Source organism: Podarcis muralis, chromosome 11 (genome assembly GCF_964188315.1).
Source record: "Podarcis muralis chromosome 11, rPodMur119.hap1.1, whole genome shotgun sequence".
NCBI lineage: Eukaryota > Metazoa > Chordata > Lepidosauria > Squamata > Lacertidae > Podarcis > Podarcis muralis.
Window position 1 is genome coordinate 42,816,704 of NC_135665.1, and position 20,784 is coordinate 42,837,487.

Sequence of the window (20,784 nt, forward strand, 5' to 3'; positions counted from 1 at the left end):
TTGCATTACATCATTTCCAAATAATAATCTAAAACTATACTAAAGCTTCTACATTGTCAGAGACATGCTCTCAATGGGCAAAGGCATCCTTTAATGCGCGCACATAGTGCATGGCAAATTCCCTCCTTTGTAAGTTCTTCTATTATGGTATCATAAATGGTTGAGACTTTGAGTGTTATCTGCACAGCTGAGATTCTTTGTTTGGTGCTGGTCTCAGTCTGGGCACGATGATGGAAGCTGTCTTGACCCCACAGTCACTATATTTAACAGCAGCAGCAGCAGCAACAACAACAGCTTCAAAGAGAATTGGTGAACTAGAATTTATCAGAAAACAATGGTTCTGCTCATTTAGACCTTAAGACCACGGGTTAAAGCCAATGTTAGTTCTGCTCAGAACAGGCTTCTTGAAGTTGATGGACATGACTAATGTAGGCCCATAAATTTCAGTGGAGAGCAGAACTTAGTTGGATACAACCCCATGAATTTCTTTCCCACTGCAAATGTAAATTAACAAAAACAAAAGGAGGAAGATTGTGTTACAATTCTAAACCATTGCTGGTTTTAGCTGTGTATTACCTCCAGTTTTGCCAGTTTCCTTTGCCTCTGACCTCTGTCACACAAGGAATCCACTTAAAGTAGCAGGAGACCCCTTCAGATCAGCCCTCAACTGAACAGCTTTGTTTTGTGGCAGAATAGCACAGCTCTCCACTCTGGAATCTATTATGATTCTGTTTGTGAACCCACCACAACTGGGATAGAGTTCATGTCTTTGAACTCCATATGCTGAGTTCCTTGGAAGAAAGGGTAGATATTAATGTGACAGGCAAATCAATAAATATTATGTAAAGAACCATGACATTCAAAAAAGAGCCACAAATATAAAATATGCAGTTAGTCCAGAGTTTCACATATTAATACATCTTCTCTCTTTTTTTCTTTTTACAGGTAAGTACTCCATTCTTCTTCTTTAAGCTGACAGAAAATATATTACGTGCCTGAATTGTAACGAATGGTACAAAAGCAAGCTAGTGAACAGGAAGATGGCATTGCCCACTCACATAAGGATTTCAGAACAGCTTCAGGATGCCCTTGTTTATTTTTGAAGGTTGGTAACAGAAAGTGACCCCTATTTTGACAGGATTTATTAAGTATAAATATAACATATAGTTGACGTTTGTGAAAGATTAACTTGTGCCTGTTGACTGCCTGTATGGAAAAGTACTGTTGCTGAGTCCTCTGTAAAAAGACCAGCCAGGTTATTAGTTATAATTATAGACACGCCGGGGGTGTGTGTGTGTGTGTGTTCCATTGTCCGAATGGGATGAAGGAGAAAAATGGTTTGAGGATGTAGTGTTAACTGCATAGTGAAGAAGACCCTGGCCTTGGATTTTTTTTAATACTTGTTTTGTCGGCAATCTTGCCCCATAAATGCACACACACACAAAATTGGCTCTAGAATCAATTTTCCTGCAGTGGAACTCTTCTAATTGGACATTCCCATGGGCTGAGGAAGATTTTGGTGATTTCTTCTTCCCTTTGCAGCCCCTTAACCACCAACCCCTCAAAATATGCACCAAACGGTTGGTGGCATGCACCCCAGAACAGTGTGGGAGGTGGTGGCTTCAGAGGGCAGAGGAAATGGATAAAAATCCATCCCTCCCTCTATTGGAAAGCTCCATTTGATCCAAGTCCCCCCCCCCCCCCCCCGGAAAGGAAGTAGCCCTTCCAAGAACAGTCCTTCCATTTGTGGAAAAGCCTACTGAATACAACTTGTAGAAGCTGTCTTGCGCACATTTAACTTGCATGATTTCAACTATATGCAGTTGAAGGCCGGCTGGTTTAAATCCCTTAAGTTAAATATGGAACCGGTGCACAGAAGAGGCCTTGCTTGGGAAGCAAGGCAGGGAGCTTAAAAGCTCTTTTTTTGCTGGATTTTCCTGGAGCAAAAAAAGAGGTTTTAAGCTTTCTGCCTCGCTTCCCAAGCTAGGCTCTCTCCTCTCACCGGGGTGTGAGATGCTCCCGCAAGAACTCGAAAATACACGTTTTAAGTACCGTATTTTTCGCCCTATAGGACGCACCGGCCCATAGGACGCACCTAGTTTTTTTTTGGGGGGGGGGAAATAAAGGGGGAAAAATTTATTTCCCCACCAGGCGCAGGGCTGGGGCGGGGGAAGCCCGAGCTTCCCCCGACCCCAGCCCCCAGAACAGGCAGCTCTCCGCAAGCCGTGGGAGCCCAGCGCCGGGCTCCCATGGCTTGCGGAGAGCTGTGTGAAGCCTGGAGAGCGAGAGGGGTTGGTGCACATCGACCCCTCTCGCTCTCCAGGCCTCAGTGAAAGCCTGCATTCGCCCCATAGGACGCACACACATTTCTCTTTCATTTTTGGAGGGGAAAAAGTGCGTCCTATAGGGCAAAAAATACGGTATACGCAGAACCCTTGGAACTGAAGTTGTGATTGTACTGTATTTTACTGCCACAGCACATTGAGTTGATGCTGTCAGTCAAACGAAAGATCTCTCTCCTCCAGAGTCAGGAGGCAATTCATTCTCTACCTAATAATAAAAATAATGATGATAATACTATAAAAGACCTAACATAAAAAAGACCTAGCTGTGCGCGTGCATGCAAATATTGATGTCTGTCACTGTGTGAGTATCGCAGGCAAAGGATCTCTCTTTTTTCCCCCTTGGCTCATTATGAGTCTTGATTGGCAAGTGTTATGTGACTAAGGACTATGTGCCTGCTGGGATAAATTTTAAGGAGCTGCGTGATTCTGATCAAAACAGAGAAAAGCGGGTTTGCTACAAGGGGAAGGATTATAAAGATTGTGCACTGTTCCAGCACAAAGTTTCAAACAATTGTAACTAGATGTTAATGGAGAATTCAGCACTGCCAATGGAGAACGCAGTCCCTTCCCCAATGCCTCCTCTGTACTCCACCATCAATCCCTCTGATAACATAATCAAGCAGTGAGTGCCACAAGGATTGTAGCCAAAACACAACCACTGAGAAGCAGGAGCACACACATCAGCGTGCTTGTGGCCGGGGGGAGAGACCCAGGAGTACACTAGCAGCCAAAATTGGCTCATAACAGCCCCCCTTTTTTTAGAATAATACCATAAAATAATGCCATAAAATTATATATCATTAGAAAAGATGATCTAATGCAGATTGCAATACAACAAACTGTGTTGAATCATCCTTATTATATCAAAGGTTCTATCCAAATAACCAGAAAGGGAAGCACGACTGCCTTTTGTAACAAGAAGCAGATTTCCTCAGCTCAGAAATGACCAATGGCAAACAGAGTGAAAAATGTTGATGGGTCACCCAGAAAGCAATGCAATAGCCCTGACCTGAATAGAAAATGTGTGGAGCCGTTAGTTCAGTTGGTTAGAGCGTGGTGTTGATTATGCCAAGGTGGCAGGTTTGAACGCTTTAGAGGACAGCTGCATATTCCTTCATTGCAGGGGGTTGGACTAAATAATAATAATAATAATAATAATTTATTATTTATACCCCGCTCATCTGGCTGGGTTTCCCCAGCCACTCTGGGCGGCTTCCAACAGAACACTAAAATACAATAGCCTATTAAACATTAAAAGCTTCCCTAAACAGTGCTGCCTTCAGATGTCTTCTAAAAGTTTGGTAGTTATTTTTCTCTTTGACATCTGGTGGGAGGGTGTTCCACAGGGCGGGTGCCACTACCAAGAAGGCCCTCTGCCTGGTTCCCTGTAACTTGGTTTCTCGTAGTGAGGGAACCGCCAGAAGGCCCTCAGCACTGGACCTCAGTGTCAGGGCAGAACGATGGAGGTGGAGACGCTCCTTCAGATGATCCTCAGGCTCCCTTCTGACTCTACAATTCTATGATTCAATTCTATGGTCTGGGAGCGATATGCAGCTGTAGGTTAGAAAGTGAGAGAGAACATCTTGCATCCTTCTAGGACACCCCAGATGTTTTAGATCACTGCTTCCATTTGCCTCAACTAGCACACCATGCTGCCACAGATGGGAGTTCATTTCATCTAACTACAATATTTATAGCCCATCCTGTAATTCAAAGATCTCAGGGAAAGGGACAATGAAACTCATTTAACGTCACATTCCATGGTCATAAAAAACAGATAAAAATCAATTTCAGGCCATCATTGAACTGCAGCGGTGACCTAATCCAGCTGAATATTATTCGCTCCTCAAAGGCTTGGCTAAGTAGCCAGGTTTTTTGCTGGTTCTAAAGATGAGCATTGTAAGTGCCGGCCAAATTTTTAGGAGGAAGGGAGTTGCATAGGTGGGGTGCTATCAGCGAGAAGGCTGATTTGGTGATATGACTTACCTGTTATACTATAGTTGAGACTATAGATTGTAATGTTAAGGGCTGATTTTTCAGGCCAGCAATTCAAGAACCTGGTTCCCTATTTTTATGGTTATAAGAGATATAAAAGGAAAACATTGGTTCTTGGGTGTGATGTGCAGAATGAGCCTACAGAGGGCATTGCAATCCTTTTGATGTTGTGTAATCCAGCATTCTGTAGTGAAGTGGACTACTATTCACGGTACTTTTCCATATGTTTCGCAGAATAATTAATTTTGCTATATCCTGCTGATATGCATAAGCAATAAAAGTACGCATTATGCATCAGTGAGGCAGCTGAGAATTGGCTTGTGTTTATGGGGACGAGACATGCTGTAGATCCAGGTCTTGTTTGTGTAGTCTGGAACACAATTAATAGGAGTCATATTTGCCCCCTATTAAGATCTAAATGTCCTCAGGATCTATAGTGGGGATGAGGGTATCTCTCAACCTAGGTTCTTCTAGATGGTATTTCACACCCCCTTGTAGTTAAAGAATATTCCAAGGCAAAAAGTGCAAAATAAAATGTTACTTGCTAAACATTCCATTCCATTCAGTACTATAACAGGCTGCCAAACTGATTTAAGTGTATATTTACATATAATTTAACATCCTGAACAATCCTATAAAAATAGAATTATGAATTGGAATTATTTTCAGTTAAGAAGATTGGGAAAGAACAGTGAAAATTAGAGATTTAAAGCAGACCTTAATACCTGAAAACCCCAAAAGATACTAATAAAATTAGTGGACAAAAATTAGATCCAAGAATAAATTGCAGAAACCTTGGCTATTGTGGAGTCACAGTATACACCAAATACATTGCAATCAGAAATGTCAGGAGTTGAATTTGTTGATGTAATAAACAAAACCACGTCTAATGACACTTCTAATTCAACTTCCCATCATAAAGAAAACCAAAATGAAGATACTGATCTAATAAGTTCTATTACAAAAACTTTTGCTAGAAAAACAAAAAACCCTCAGAAGAAAGACTAAATAAATTTCTCAAAGAAACAAAAGTTTTCTGACAATACTGATTTTATTCTGTGAACTGCCCTGAGACCCTCAGGTATAGGGCAGTATATAAATAATAATAATAATAAATAATACATTGCAAGAAAAAGACATAGATTTTTTAAAACATTGTGAAGAAAGAGATGAGCCCATGAGTTCCTTCCTCCTTTCTCTTTTGCACATTAATTATTTGTTTCCAGGGTTTCTAAAACTACAGTTTCCCATTGTGATGAAAAAAAGAAATGGTGGCTTAAGCTCTCGTTACAGTTTTAGCTTGTAAACCAGAATCAAGCTATGGTTTGCAATCCTGTTTTGTAGTCAAAGCACAGTTTCCCCGTTTGGACGTAATGGACAGCTGTTGTGTAAGGAACTATGCAAATCGTTGAATTAAGTTACAAGGAAGGAGAGGAAAAGGGAATGGATAAGAACAGTGCTCAGTCTCAGTCTGATAAATCATGGCTTATTAGGCTACAATCACTACATTCAAACTGGGCCTTTATCTAGACATGTTACCATGGAATGGGCAGGTGTCTGTGTAACTTTTTAAAGGCATTTATTTATTTTATTCTCTCCCACCCACCACGAAAATTCAGTAGCTCGTATTATTATTTCGATTTGTTTGCTGCTAGCAGAGAATTTTGTCCCAAGAAGGCAGTGGCTGTGGTTGGACCAATATTGCCAATAAGCAAGGGTGTGCAACAAACAAGCAATGAGTAAGATTAACCACAGTTTGTCATACCATTTGACATTCTATGGTTAATTAAGCATAGCTTCTTTGTGGACACACCAGATGCGGAGGGAGAAGCTTGTGAGCCCAGGAGAAAGCTAGGCTTGACCCCATCATGATACACCAGAGTTTATTGTGAAGTCAGAATGTGTCCATTGAAGGTTGTTCAAGATTAAGAAGGGTCCTCTTGGCCTGATCTGACTGACTTCCAGGAAGGTACCACTCTGAATATCAGTTTCTGGGAATCATGTATGAAGAGTGCTGTTCTTCTGTAGGCTTCTCATAGGTACCTGGCTGGCCACTGTGAGAACAGGATGCTGGACTCCACAGGTCTTTGGTCTGATCCATCTGTGCTGTTTTTATGTTGTTAATGTAGTCAGTAGACTTTTCTAAAACAGCGAAATGAAGCACTATTTAAAGATTAGAGGTAGGCCCCCCCCCACAAAACTTCCCTTTTTAAACAACAACAAAAACCCATGCCTACCTGCCCCACACTTGATGTGTAGGGCAGGTGGAGATGCAGCTGGATTGGCTGCTCACATACCCATACCCTGCAGAAATCCAGGTTGAACTTCCTGCATATTAGTCGATATGCTAATGCTTAGTCCTGCTTGGTCACTGTCTCCTCTCCACCCCCATGGGTCCGCATTGATGGGTAGGAGGGACTACGCAACTGTCAAGCTCCTGACATAATTATGACATTAGATAATTCACAGGTATGTGGCCCATCTGTCAATGTTGGCCCATGACATGCAGGGAGATCTGGCCTACTTGGCAGAAGAGGTTCCCTAACTGTTTTACAGATCCTTAGAAGAATTAGGAGTTAGGTGGAGGAAGAGCGAATGACTTGGTTCTTTTATGAAACTAAGCATTATCCTGTTCACATGAAGTAAGTTCGCTGCACTCATTGAGATTTACTCCCAGCTATTAGTGCTTCATTGCAACTTATTCTGACTCCCACTTTGAATCAGTAGTTTTTCCAAACAATTACCATTTTAAGTCTCCTGTAGAATAGGCAAAGAAGACATCTTCTGCAATGCTAAAATGAAAAAAATAATAATGTCAAAGCTTAGTGAGATTCTTCGGGATAGATTTTTTGAAAAATGGATCCTTGAGGTGTATCTACACAGCAACAGAAATCCATATGATGGCTTTGTGTCAGTTTCACTTCAGTGTGATTTGCATTGTACTGTGGATTGGCTATGCATCATCAGGACAAAAACCAACATATACAACAATATGTTAAATCAGGGCTGAGGAACTTGAACTACAACTTCCACCATCCTGGCATGATAGAATCTGAACATCTGGAGGGCACGGGTTTCTCATCCCTGGACTAACTCCTTATAAGTCAACTTTGCACTGCTAACAGCAGTGCAAAGAGAAGTGAAGTACAATACAGTGGAATAAATTTCTGCTGCTTAGAAAGGGCAAGTGAGTCCTAAAGTAGCTGGTCTATAGATCAGATTAATCTTTCCACGCTTAGAATTATGAAAGTCCAGTTTGCTCATTCCTCACAATACCTTCCCAAACATTTGCATGGCCAGATAATGTGCAAATGTTTGTATAGCATTTAGGCAAGTACTAGGTTATAGTAATCTCCCTCTTTATCAGCTATATTTCTGGACAATGTAAATTATTGACAGGCAAGCATCATCAACAGGTCTTTTATATGTAGTCATCTTCATCATTTTCTCAGGGTACAAAAACATCACATGCTGAAAGGCAGAGTAGAAGATGTACTAACTGAAGCTGTTAACGAAGAATTCACTTCTGATGAGGTTGCAGGCAATGCGATGCCATGTTGGTAGATCAGAACATTGGGTAATGTTAGATTGAAACACTGGCAATGTCTCTATAGTGTAACAAAATTGTACTAGTAGTTTTATTGGTCCAGGGCGAAAGACTCAGATCCCAACATCCAGTCCTTGAGAGGCACTTTGGTTCTGTTGTTCGTTCAAGTGTGATGGGGAAAACTGTTGTTTTGGAATTAGTTATTATCTGTTGTTGCCTTGAATGGTCTGCTTTTTATGACGATGTTTATTTTTGTTGCAACATTTTATTGTTTTCAGTCTTGCAAGCCACTTAGGATTTCCACCGGAAGAAAAATTGTGGAGTAAAAAATGACATATCTGGTCAAAGCATTTCTATAATATTTTTCATAGATTTAGGTTAAGGTTACCAGATTTTTTTCAGTGAATCTGGGGACACTTTTCAACTTCCTACTAAATAGATGGATTTTGTCAGGGGACTGATTTGTAAATCCAGGGACTGTCCCCGGGAAACGGGGACATCTGGTAACCTTAAATTAGGTTGCCATCCTATAGCCACTTGTGAGTACGTCTCTCTGAACTGAGTAGACATGGGTACAACTGTACTTTTAGACATTTGCCTCAAAATTATCTGTCTTCTGGGGAATTGTTTGCCTGGGCTACACAGTGGTACCTCGGGTTACATGCGCTTCAGGTTACATACGCTTCAGGTTACAGACTCCGCTAACCCAGAAATAGTACCTCTGTTTAAGAACTTTGCTTCAGGATGAGAACAGAAATCGTGCGGCGGCGGCAGCAGGAGGCCCCATTAACTAAAGTGGTGCTTCAGGTTAAGAACAGACCTCCAGAACAAATTAAGTTCTTAACCCGAGGTACCACCGTATTCAAAATTAACAATTTATAGGTAGAAATCCTTTTTTCCTGTTACTAACCTTCCTGTTAACTAGATGGTGGATGGAGGATTAGTAATAGGAGAAAAGGATGTCAAGCCATCAATTGTTAATTCTGAACATATTTTGTTTCCATCCATATCCATGGTATCCTAAATTAAGAAGTAAAACCATGGAAGCTGATATTGCATGAAGGAAAGAAAGGGACAGCGTGTATACTTAAAAATGAGACAGCCAGTCTCCACAGAGAATGCAAATTAAATTTTCAACAGTTGATACACCATGTGCCACAAAAACTATATACATTAACAATAGGTGGTACCGACCTAACATTTCTAAAATGTCTTTATTTTGCCTATTCAGTGAGAAGCATTTGTGCTAAAATCCAGATATTATTCTAAACTTAGCAGCAACAGCTGATATTCACACATTATATTCACCTGGGAAAATGAATAAACACAATTGTTCTGCTATGGAGCTCCAGCAATATGCTGCCCATGTATTTTAATGGGTAACATTATATACAATGGCAGCAATGGGTTGAAATCGTTTTAACTTTTTCTCTTTGAAATGGCTCTGTTGTACAAGTCTGGCAGTTTTATGTGTGATACTTACATATCCCCCCCCCTTTAATTTAGTTACATTTTTAAAGGATTTTTGTAATTTAAGAATGAGTCCATAATACTTGCTAGATAATTAAAAATCATAATCATTAAAGCAACTTCTCCACTAAAGAAATGAAGAAGAAACCGGGGGCATCAACAGTCACAAAGCAGTCCTATTTACAATCAAAAAAATGCAAAATGCATGCACAAAACACCCAAGACCAAAACGATGCCTCCTCAGTTCAAATAATTCAATGAAAACCTTGATTCCTTACATAAAATTTATTATTCGCTAAATAGTTTAGAGGAAACCTGTGACAGAATGATTGTTCTATTCCCCTTGGCCTCTCCAAACAGGTGTTTTAATATGGATTTAAACTTAACACAATAATAATGCATTTGTGGTGGATTTATTTTGTTTTATTAATGCTTCTCTGATGTTTCCCAAAGCTGCCACATCATTGCTGTCCAGGGCCCTGTAGCAAAGCGAAAGGGGGAGAAAAAGAAACCAAACATTCATGGTATAAAAAGTTACAGAACGCAGCAAGACGTTATGAGATATTCTCAGACTGGAAACGAAGCAGACGTGAATATTGCAGAAAGTGGGATTGTGTGTGACTGCTCCAATAGCACCAGCAGCTCAAATCATCATGAATAGGCAGCGAAAAGGGTGTCTGGGTGGGCCTCTTCCCGTTTGCTGATAAGTGTATAAGGCAAAATGTCTCATGCAAGGAATCAAGCATATTCATTGCTCCTGCAGGACTAGATTGGCACTTTTTGCTATTCAGAGCATGCAGATCATTCGCTCAGCCAGGTCACCAAGGTCTCTGCGTGACAGTATTTAAGCCTATTTTGGCACAAGCAATATGCTTCTCTTCCGTGGAAGTGAGGCCCTCCTAATCGCCTGCCTTTTTTGATGGGGGAGGGGGTTGACCAGCAGGAACTGGTGAGTAGCAACAGGGATAGTATTAACCATACGCGGGGCACGGGTGGTGCTGTAGTCTAAACCACTGAGCCTCTTGGGCTTGCCGATTGGAAGCTCGGTGGTTCGAATCCCTGCAATGGAGTGAGCTCCTGTTTCTCTGTCCCAGCTCCTGCCAACCTAGCAGTTCGAAGGCATGCCAGTGCAAGTAGATAAATAGGCAGGAAGGTAAACGGTGTTTCCGTGTGCCCTGGTTTTCGTCACGGTGTTCCATTGCACCAGAAGCAGTTTAATCATGACCACATGACCCGGAAAACTGTCTGCGGATAAACGCCGGCTCCCTCGGCCTGAAAGCGAGATGAGTGCCGCAACCCCATAGTTGCCTTTGACTGGGCGTAACTGTCCAGGGGTTCTTTACCTTTAGTATTTACCACATTTTGAGTTGTGGTCATCTCAGAGGGGATGGGGTCGATTTTTAACAAGACCACTCTTCTTGACGCTTAAATTTCAAGGTAATTTGGCACCGTCTCTACTTGGTTTACATGGGAACTTGTAGTTATGGGGCTGGCCTGGCAAGAAGAGCTCTGCTGGATTAGTCCAAAGGCCAATCTAGTCCAGCATCCTATTTCTCACAGTGGCCAGCTGGATGCACATGGGAAGCCCACAAGCAGGACAGAAGCACACCAGCACTGCCCCACTGCTGCCCCCCAGCAATTGGTATGCAGAGGCATGTTGTCTCTGGTCATGGAGGTCACATTTAGCCATCATGGCTAATAGACATGGATAGCTTTATCCTCTGTGGATTTGTCAGATTCCTTTCTAATGTCACCTAGGTTAATGGCCATCACCACATCATGTGGAAGCCTCCATGTTAAAGTAAGCAAAAGCAAGCAGCTTGATTCAGATTTAAAATAGTTTAATTGCTTGAACATCTCTTCAGAAGATGCCTCAGAGGCACAGCCAATGTTCCCTTTTGCCAGGCAGTGTTCCCCAGTTGGGGACTTAATTCAATAAAAACCCTGAAGACCCAAGTTCACATTCTCTGTACAGATTTTTCCATCACAAAGAGCCCCGTATCCTGTTGCTATTAGGCTTAACAGTACTTTGCTAACCAAACCGGAACATTGGCTCATGAGCCTGCTCAGATACCCATTGGCATTGCTAAGCAGTGGTGAATCTGTATGTCCACTTTCTCTCGAGGTGACTTTGAGCATCTGTGTCTATTATCACGAGCAAATGCTGAGCATTACTATGTAGGTGACCCTGAAATTGTGTGCTGAAACAATTGTGGAGAAAGACACACACGTTATATATATTGTTTGGGAAATAATATGAAAAATGCAAGGGAACCATGTACAGCTATGAAGAAGCAAGTATAGATAAGCTGCAAGTAAAAACGTGTTTTATTTTTTCCACTGTTGAATGAACATTTAGGATTGATTTATAAGACCTTTCTTAAAGAAGAAGCAGCTGAAGAAGCTAACTTCAAGTCAGATTAGCTTTTTAATTTCTTTTATCTTTGGGGCAATGTGACTAGTTTTCCTAAAATAAAGGCTGGTCACATCCATGTTAATTTTCCAGCCTGCAATATGTGCAGCTAGAGAGAATCATTTTTTTATTCCGGTTCTTGGACAACTGACACAAACGTTTGGCACCTCTCCTGTCCTGTTATTTCAGTGCTGTCGCCTCCTGCCCCCAACAACTTTCCAAAGCAACTCCCATTGGAACATAAGCAGACTGTTGAATCAGACCAGCTAAAGGTCAACCTAGCCTATTTCCTGCAGTGACCAATCAGATGCTTATGGGAAGCCCACAAGCAGGGCAGGGAGACAATAGCTCACCACCACAGTTGCTTTCCAGCAACAATAAAGTGAAATGTTGCCTCTGAACCTGGAGGTTCTGCTGTGCCTTTATTCATTTATTTCTAAGGGGCATGCATAAATATTAAAACGCGTACAGTGGATAAGATAAAATCAATAATAAAAACAGCTTCCTTGAAAATGTCTGGTGAAATGGAAAAGTCTTGAGCACCTGAAGTTCAACAGGGACACGTTATTTCCCACCAGCCTGCTGGGACTGAGGTTCTACTAATTCAGGCCTGCAGGGCTTGCTCTTGTGTATAGGAAAGCTCCTTATATTTACCGCAGGAGCCCATGAAGTGAAAAGCCTCCAGCTCATTCACCCTTCTTCACTACAGCTATCAAAATTGAGAAGGAGCTCCATGCAGGTGCCTGTAGCAGCTTTTCCAGCCGCTGGCTGGGATAGACTTCATACAATGTGGACAATACAATTCAATACAATACAATACAATACAATACAATACAATACAATACAATACAATACAATACAATACAATACAATACAATTCACAGGCTCCAGCATTTTAAAATCTAATCTAGACATCTTGCTTTTAGTTTGCTGGCTGCTGAGTTGTGCCCATGCAGTGTGTTGTTGTCGTTTTTACTATAAATATTAACTTCTGAGTTTACATACAATGTGAGATAACTGTATCATTTGTTTTCAGCATATGTACACGGTGTAGACATGTTGCAGAGAGCTACAGTTGGCCCCAACTCCCTGACCAGTTGGTGTTGCGTGCATGTCACAGGGGAAATATCTGTCACCCTTTCACACATTAATATGGTGAAACCAGATAGATGAGCTTCTCCAGAAATGTGAAGCAGCCCTAATAAATCATCTGCAGTTTTACTGTTCGCCATAGCTTTCTCATGTAGATGGACTGAGCTGAGAGATCTGAAGAAGAGGTTTACAAGAAAAAGCACTGATGAATTTGAATAAGTGATTTCTCTTTCACCGGGGGAGAGCGTCATCTGAGTATAAATAGTCCATCTCGGCCACCTATTGCTGCGCTGTAATTGCAGGGAGCGAGTTTTTAGAGGCTGCATTTGCAGTTGAGCAAGCTGTGCTCAATGTCTGTTGGAAGTGGGGGAGTGGAACTAAGCTCCTGGGAAGCTTTCCATTTTATTGGTTCAACCCGATTGCAACTCGACTCTGAATAAATGCAAGCCACTGCCTGTCTATCAGGGTGAACGCAGCAGCCGGAGAGACCAGGACCTTTTACCTTCCAGACAGCCAGAGCACAAAAGCTACACCTGAGCTGCCCACTGGAGTTGAATCCATTTCCCCAGATTTCCCAGGAATGTGTCCGTTTTGCCTTTAGCTTTCCTTTACAGCTTGTACCTGGATAAAATGAGTTTGCCATCCAGCTGTGAGCACCTGACTCTGGAGAAGGTGGCCAGATTTCGAAGTGCCTTCATTCACGGATCACCCTATGCTATTAACAAGCCAATTGATATTAAACAGCAAAGGAGACGGTAACTTGGCGTTTTTTCCTGTTATTTTTAGCAAAATGACACACACCCCTTCCTCCTTTTCAGTTTACTGCTTTGTAATCTTTACTTACAGGGGAAGGGAGGGCTGTGTCTATTTGTGAAGAGAGGCATTGTAGCTACCTCTACTGCATATATTCCTTGATTACTTTTAAAAGCTGAAATTGAAAGTGTATGTGGTTTGAGAAAACAGCAAAAAAAAACCCTCTGTTTTAAATGCATGGGGGTGGCAGTTCTGCTCAAAGTAAATACAAATGATAGGTGCAATCTGGCCATCAGGTATTTATTACTGATTTGAATGGGATTTATGCATCAGTAATAGGAAAAGAGTGGTAGTCAAATGTAATAACTGGTCATTGCTCTCACGCATTCTGCTCACCCGTCAGCTTCTTTAATGTGTATTTTTAAAGTAAAAGCATTGCCAGGAACCTAGGAGCTGCACAACTAATTCAGCATGCCCCAAGAAGGCTTTTGGCGTAGGATCTTAAAGCAGCACTTATTTTGAAATAGAAGAGACTCTTAAAAGTACTTTGTGATGAATCATTATTATTATTATTACTACTACTAGCAGTATTGTTATCACTGTTGTTGGTGCACAAGGCACTTTCATTTGTGTTAGTGGCATAGGCAGGTCGTGGCTGCCAACAGCCTTGCAGTATAAATCAGACTGTGATATAATAAGGGGCGTGCACACATGCATGCCTTGTTCAAAGGGACAATGGAAGCAGGAGAGTCGCCAAAGTTGGGTCCACCTGTAGCTATTGTTTCTTGGCCCAGAAATATAAAAATGTCTCCTGTCAAGCAGAAGAATCAGGCAGAAGATGCAAGTCCAAATCAATGAGACCAATGTTCAACATAGTTAGGAAAGCTGTGAATGTGCTTTGTGCTGTTCTTGGGTCTGAGGAGTACTGAACTCAGGGGCACTTTTATAAGACCCATGTACCCTGGTGAGAAGCCCCTGCCCTTCCTGGAAATAGCAATACGTAAGGAAATGCACAAGTTTGCAACCCTGTAGCATGCTTTTTCCTTATGTATCGTCTTCCTGTCGTGTGCTTTGTACCTTGCAAATTGTCTATAGGACAAGGGCACTCCTTCCCGACATCACTGCTGAATTCACTTCAATTTTGGGAGTGGGTTTACTTTGTTTCCTTTTTACAAAACCAAGCCAGGCATGCTCCTCTCTTTGAAGTCTCTAACTTCAAGGCAGGGGTGAAGAACCCCAGCCATTACAGCCAATGGCCAGGGATAATGGGAGTTGTAGTCTAGCAACTGCGGGTTTAAGGTGTGCTTTAAGCTGTGCACTCCTCAGAAAAAGTTCATGAAGAAACACTTTTGCAAAGAGGTCTGCGTAAGACCACGGGAACCTGCAAGGTGTTTTACAGAGGTTTTCAGGCTATAGTTTTCAGCAGCTCCAACCAGGATGGCTAATGGTCAGGGATAGCATGAGTTGTAGTCCAACAATATGTCAAGAGCACTGTGTTGGCTACCCCTCCTGTTAGGGATTTTGTAGGTAGGTTTGTGCAGTGTCAAAGAAAGAAGAACTGTAGGAGAGCCATGCATGATCAGACCGAAGAAGGTCTGTCTAGTTCAACACTCTTCTAATTTCCAACGGTGCCTTGCTAGGTGCTTGCAAGGCATCTTAACCTACCCTAGCCACACCTGCTCTTCAAAAACTGAGGTTCCTGCTAGCTATCAATGACCAGTGTGGTGTGGTTGTTAGAGTGTCAGGCTAGGACCTTTGAGACCAGAGTTCAGATCCCTGCTCAGTCATGAAGCTCAGTGGGGCTAGTTTCATTTCTCAGCCTAACCTACCTCACAGGGTTGTTGTGAGGATAAAATGGAGTCATCAAAGCATAGAATTGTTGGAAGGGACCACGGGGGTGATCTAGTCCAACCCCCTGCAGTCCAGGGATTTTTTGCCCAATTTGAACCCACAATCCTGAGATTGAGTCTCATGCTGTACTGATCTATGGAGAGTGGAGAGAACCATGTTCACCACCTTTAGCTCCTTGGGGGAAAGGTGGGATAGAAATGTAAATAATAATTAAAATAATAGCTTATAATAAAAATGTCCATTGATAGACGTAACCTCCATGAATTTTTCTAATCCCTCTATTAAGCCATCTAAGCCAGTGACTGCCATTAATGGTAATGAATTCTCTAAGCTGGCTATGTGTTGTTTGAAATAGTGCCTCCTTTTGTCCCGTTTGTTTGTTTAAATTTTCATATACTGCATTCTCTGCCAAAGACATGCTACTCAAAGGCACCGTACAACATAGCAGAACCAAATGCAATAAAAACATCCCAAAGACACAATAAAAATAGAAGTCAGCCAGCATAAAGCACAGCTAAAAAGATCCCAGCAGAGGGAAACCACTTTGGAACGCCATTAACCAGCCCAAAATGTATTCTGGAAGAGCTATATACTAGTCTTCTGGCATTTAGTACCCAGCTGGGCTTCCCTTGGCAAAGTGTACCATGATGTAGGTGCCACCAGGAAGAAGGCATAGCTCCAAATCCTTGCAGTTGTTACTTCTGGAATATGGGACAGAGCACTGCTCTGAACCCACTGTTGTTCTGTTCCATTGAGTGTCCCTGACTTCAACAATTCTATGAAAGGGAAGACAAATTATTTCTGTTCACGCTCTCCATATCATTCATAGTTGTACAAACTTAATTGTAGAAACATAGGTAAAGGACCCCTGGACGGTTAAGTCCAGTCAAAGGCGACGATGGGGTTGCGGCACTCATCTTACCTGCATATGGATCACTTTGTTTGCTCAGAAATCTTTTCCTGCTCTACATTTTGTTTTTATGGACATAGGATAGCCAGATCCACTCATGGTATTCCAGATGTAGCCCTGCTGTTTATATAATGGCATTAGGATATGACTGACAGTAAGAGTTCTTCAGTCCCTTTCCAAATAATTTCTAATGCTGAATTTGCCTTTTCAGCTGTTACCGCACAATGGTTGCATTTGAATGTAACAATGAACTACTGCGCCATACTAGGGATTACTATGATAATGATGATATATTGAATCTATATACTGCCCTATACCTGGGGGTCTCAGGGTGGCTGAAATTTTCACCCTGAAGGCTGTGTTCACCCTTTGCCACCCTGCATGCCATTGGTGGTATGGCTAAAAGTGGGTGTGGTCACCCCAGACTTTTGCTTGTGTGCATGTGCACAACCTCACACAACCGCACAGACCCTCCTCGAGGCTTGTATGTGTCACAGAAAGCCATAGTTTCGTGTTACACAAAAATCAAGTCATTTTTGATGTTTTCAGGGAACAATCTACTATGACCCCAAGGTCCTTTTTGTGGGTTGTCACAACCAATGTAGACCTCTTCTATGGCATGATGGCGGTGTAATAGGAATGTTCATTTCAGCAACCTTGAGGAAATGCAGGTTTTGTGCACCATCAAATTAGCTTTTCTTACTTTAAAATAAGTAAAAATTCCCCAGAAAGCCAGCAGAGGAATGGGACATACCCTTTCGGGGTGAAAGGAGGTGGCAAAATTAGCATTCAAAATGGCAGCTGGGTCTGATACTGAGAAGGGAGGCAGCAGGAATGAGATCAGTGACAGAGAGAGTGGGAGCAAGAGTGGAACCGGAACTCATAGCAAGGGAGATATTCTGTTCAATTGTAATTACCCGCTGATAGCTGTAGAGCTGGCGTTCTTCATTTGGTTCATATATCTGCTATGGCTTTCTTTCATGACCTCAGTGTCCATGGCTATGAAGAAACAGCACCAGGAGCCTTGCCAAGCATATTCATTGCTTAGGAATGTTTTGTGATAAGACCAGTCCCTGTTGAAATATAGCTCAAAATGCTTTGGCCTCAGAGTTCTACCCAAGTATTCTGTTGAGGTTTTTAAAAAAGTTGCATAAAGTGGAAGCTCTTCAACACATGGGTTCCATCAATATAAGGAGTGATCAGAAATCTGGATTGACACTCCAGAAGGATTTCAGTGTAATATTTTTTAAAAATTGCTACTGTTCCTGCTTGATGTGTCCAGATCTGACAACTTCAAGATTTTAGGGTGCATTAAGATATTAGATTTTCTGTCTTAGAATCATAGAATTGTAGAGTTGGAAGAAACCCCGAGGGTCCTCTAGCTCAAGCTCCTGCGGTGAAGGAATCTCAACTAAAGCATCCATGACAGATGGCCATCCAACCTCTGCTTAAAAATTCCAAGGAAGGAAAGTCCACCTCCCAAGGGAATCCGTTCCATGTCAAACAGCTGTTGCCACCAGAAAGTTCTTCCTGATGTTGAGTTGATATCTCCTTTCTTGTAACATGAAGCCAGTGGTTTGGGTTCTACCCTCTGGAGCGGGAGAAAGCAAGCTGGCTCCATCTTCCAGGTGACAGCGCTTTAACTATTTTAAGATGGCCATCATATCTCTTCTAAGTCTCCTCTTACCCAGGCTAAACATTCCTAATTCTTTCAACCATTCGTCATAAGGCTGGGTTTTAGACCCTTAATCATCTTGGTTTCCCCCCTCTGCACTTGTTCCAGTTTTTCAATGTCCTTCTTAATTTGTGACGCCCAGAATTTGTGACGACACAGTAATCCAAGTGTTGTCTGACCAAGGCAGAATAGAGTGGTACTATTACGTGATTTAGATGCTATACCTCTGCTGATGCAGCCTAGAATGGTGTTAGCTTTTTTTGCTTCTGCATCTCACTCATGTTAAGCTTGTGGTCTACTAGGAACGCTAGATCCTTTTCACATGTACTGCTGGCAAGCCTGCCCGCCCCCCAATCTTATATCTGTGCAGCTGGTTCTTCCTGCCTAAGTGCAGAACCTTGCATTTGTCCCTGTTGAAATTAATTTTGTTAGTTTGGGCCCAGTTCTCCAATCTATTAAGGTAATCTTGTATACCAGTTCTGTCTTCTGTGACATTGGCTACCCTTTGAAAGTTGCCCTCCTCCGCATTAAAACAATTAATGCAGAGAAATGAAAATGCAGTCGCATTAGCAACTTGTATATTATGGGCATCATTTTTAGTCCAGCATCATGCTACAACTTGTCCTTCCCTTCATTATTGTTGAAATAGCAAGTCACACTACTTTAAACAAAAACAAAAACCCACCCTCAGTAACATTTAAGGTTAGGGGATGTGTGTGGACCTTTGTAAATACTACCCAAGTTGGGGCAATATTGGTCAGGGCTGGTTCACGTTTAGAGAGGGTGTTTGGCAATAATATTAATTTATTATTTCTACCCCACCCATCTGGTTGAGTTTCCCCAGTCACTCTGGGCAGCTTCCAATGAAAGATTAAAAATACATTAAAACATCAGTCATTAAAAACTTCCCTAAACAGGGCTGCCTTCAGATGTCTTCTAAATGTCATATAGTTGTTTTTTTCTTTGACATTGATGGGAGGGCGTTCCACAGGGCGGGTGCCACTACCAAGAAGGCCCTCTGCCTGGTTCCCTGTAACTTTGCTTCTCACAGTGAGGGAACCGCCAGAAAGCTCTCGGCGCTGGACCTCAGTGTCCGGGTTCAAAGGTGAGGGTGGAGACACTCCTTCAGGTATACAGGAGCTGGCAAAGTGTCCTCTGATGAATTGCACCCCCCTCCCCAAGTCTGTGAGCCCACCAGTGGGCTTGCACGATAGTGGTGACAGGCAGCAGCAGCAGCTTCCACTCAGGGCTGAACCCAGGTGCTCCTGCCATTTTAAATTCCCAATTCACAGGGAGGGGGCAGAGCACATGTCACTAGAGCCTTGGCAGCCGACCAAGGCTTGCCCGCTGATGATGCCAGCATGTGGACAGAGTGCCACAGCCACATTTCACCCTAAGTGGCCTGAAAAGGCTTGAGCATGAAGAGCAGCCTTCTATTTTTATTCCATTTTAAAATGTGAAAGTGCTCCTGAATAACAGCAGACTTTCAGAGAAAAGGCCCTGGATACAGTCAGCATTATTTCATGCCATCAGTCTGCTCATTGTCTTGCTCAATTGGTAGCTATGGAAATGAATCAACAGTAATGGCCTATTGGTGGGAGCTAGGACCCAAACTATGGCGTGTCTATTAGCTGTGCCTTAGTGCCTCTAAAAATAGAAAGAGATAACAAATGGGGCCCAACATGCTTCCAGCATGTGCCTGAGCTTGTACATCATGTTCTGAGAAATAAAAATTTGAAAATGGAAGCTCTCAATGACATCAATACAGTTGATTAGAAACAGATTGGGGGAGTTTGTGTTGTTCCAATGCAAGTGCCCTGCTTTCCCCCCCAAATCCCTCTTAGTTTATTAGCTGTGGGGGTGGAGATTTCATATCTTCTCTTGACAGCTATACTGGCTTGTCTTTACCAGTTTTCTTTAGGGGAATGGTAGGAATTTAGGAAAATAATAATAATAATTGTACCCCACCCGTGTGACTAGGTTGCCCCAGGCACTCTGGGCGGCTTCCTATATAAAAACATAATTAAACATTTAAAAAACTTCTCTATATAGCCCCCTTGTACAGTGGTACCTCAGGTTACATACGCTTCAGGTTACATACGCTTCAGGTTACAGACTCCGCTAACCCAGAAATAGTGCTTCAGGTTAAGAACTTTGCTTCAGGTTGAGAACAGAAATCATGTGGCGGCGGTGCAGCAGCAGGAGGCCCCATTAGCTAAAGTGGTGCTTCAGGTTAAGAACAGTTTCAGGTTAAGTACGGACCTCCAGAACGAATTAAGTACTTAACCCGAGGTACCATTGTACTGAACAGGACTGGTCCTACTGTTAGGCAGAGTGAGGCAGCCACCTCAGGCAACTAATTTTGATTGTCACAAAAGGGCAGCAAATGCTCCATTATTTAGCTTATTATCATTGCATTTTTATAGCTGGAGGAAGACAAGTCACTCATGGGATTTTTCTGCCTCAGGTACAAAAATAACTTTGCCTTGGCTACTAAGCACCTTTACTTGCTTGGGAGGGAGAACCATTTGTTGCTGTGCCTCAGGCGGCAAAATGCCTTGAGCCATCCTTGAATGCTGAAGATACAACTCTTTATCTTTTTATAAAGATGCCTCAGGGGTATATTTTTGGGACCCAGTGTGTTTTTCTTGCGGTGTGTGCAGTTCTTTATATTTGAGACATTAACAATATATCTTGACATACATCATCAAAGTCATCATGACCAGTTTATTT

At 42.2% G+C, this 20,784-nt stretch overlaps 1 protein-coding gene across 7 annotated transcripts in view; it reads left to right on the forward strand.

The window, feature by feature from the left end:
* Positions 1-20,784, forward strand: part of PDE4D (phosphodiesterase 4D) — a 606,101-nt gene that overhangs the window by 379,712 nt on the left and 205,605 nt on the right. The window contains exon 1 of one of the 7 annotated variants that reach the window (XM_077936361.1): positions 1,086-1,105. The exons of 5 other annotated variants lie outside the window; for them this stretch is intronic. Coding sequence is in view for 1 of the 2 variants with exons in the window: in XM_077936356.1 (XP_077792482.1) it covers positions 13,493-13,617 (125 nt within the window). In the remaining variant the exon portion in view is untranslated. Of the gene's footprint in view, positions 1-1,085; positions 1,106-13,203; positions 13,618-20,784 lie in introns of those variants that run through there. One more of the 7 variants, XM_077936356.1, reaches the window with a different exon arrangement.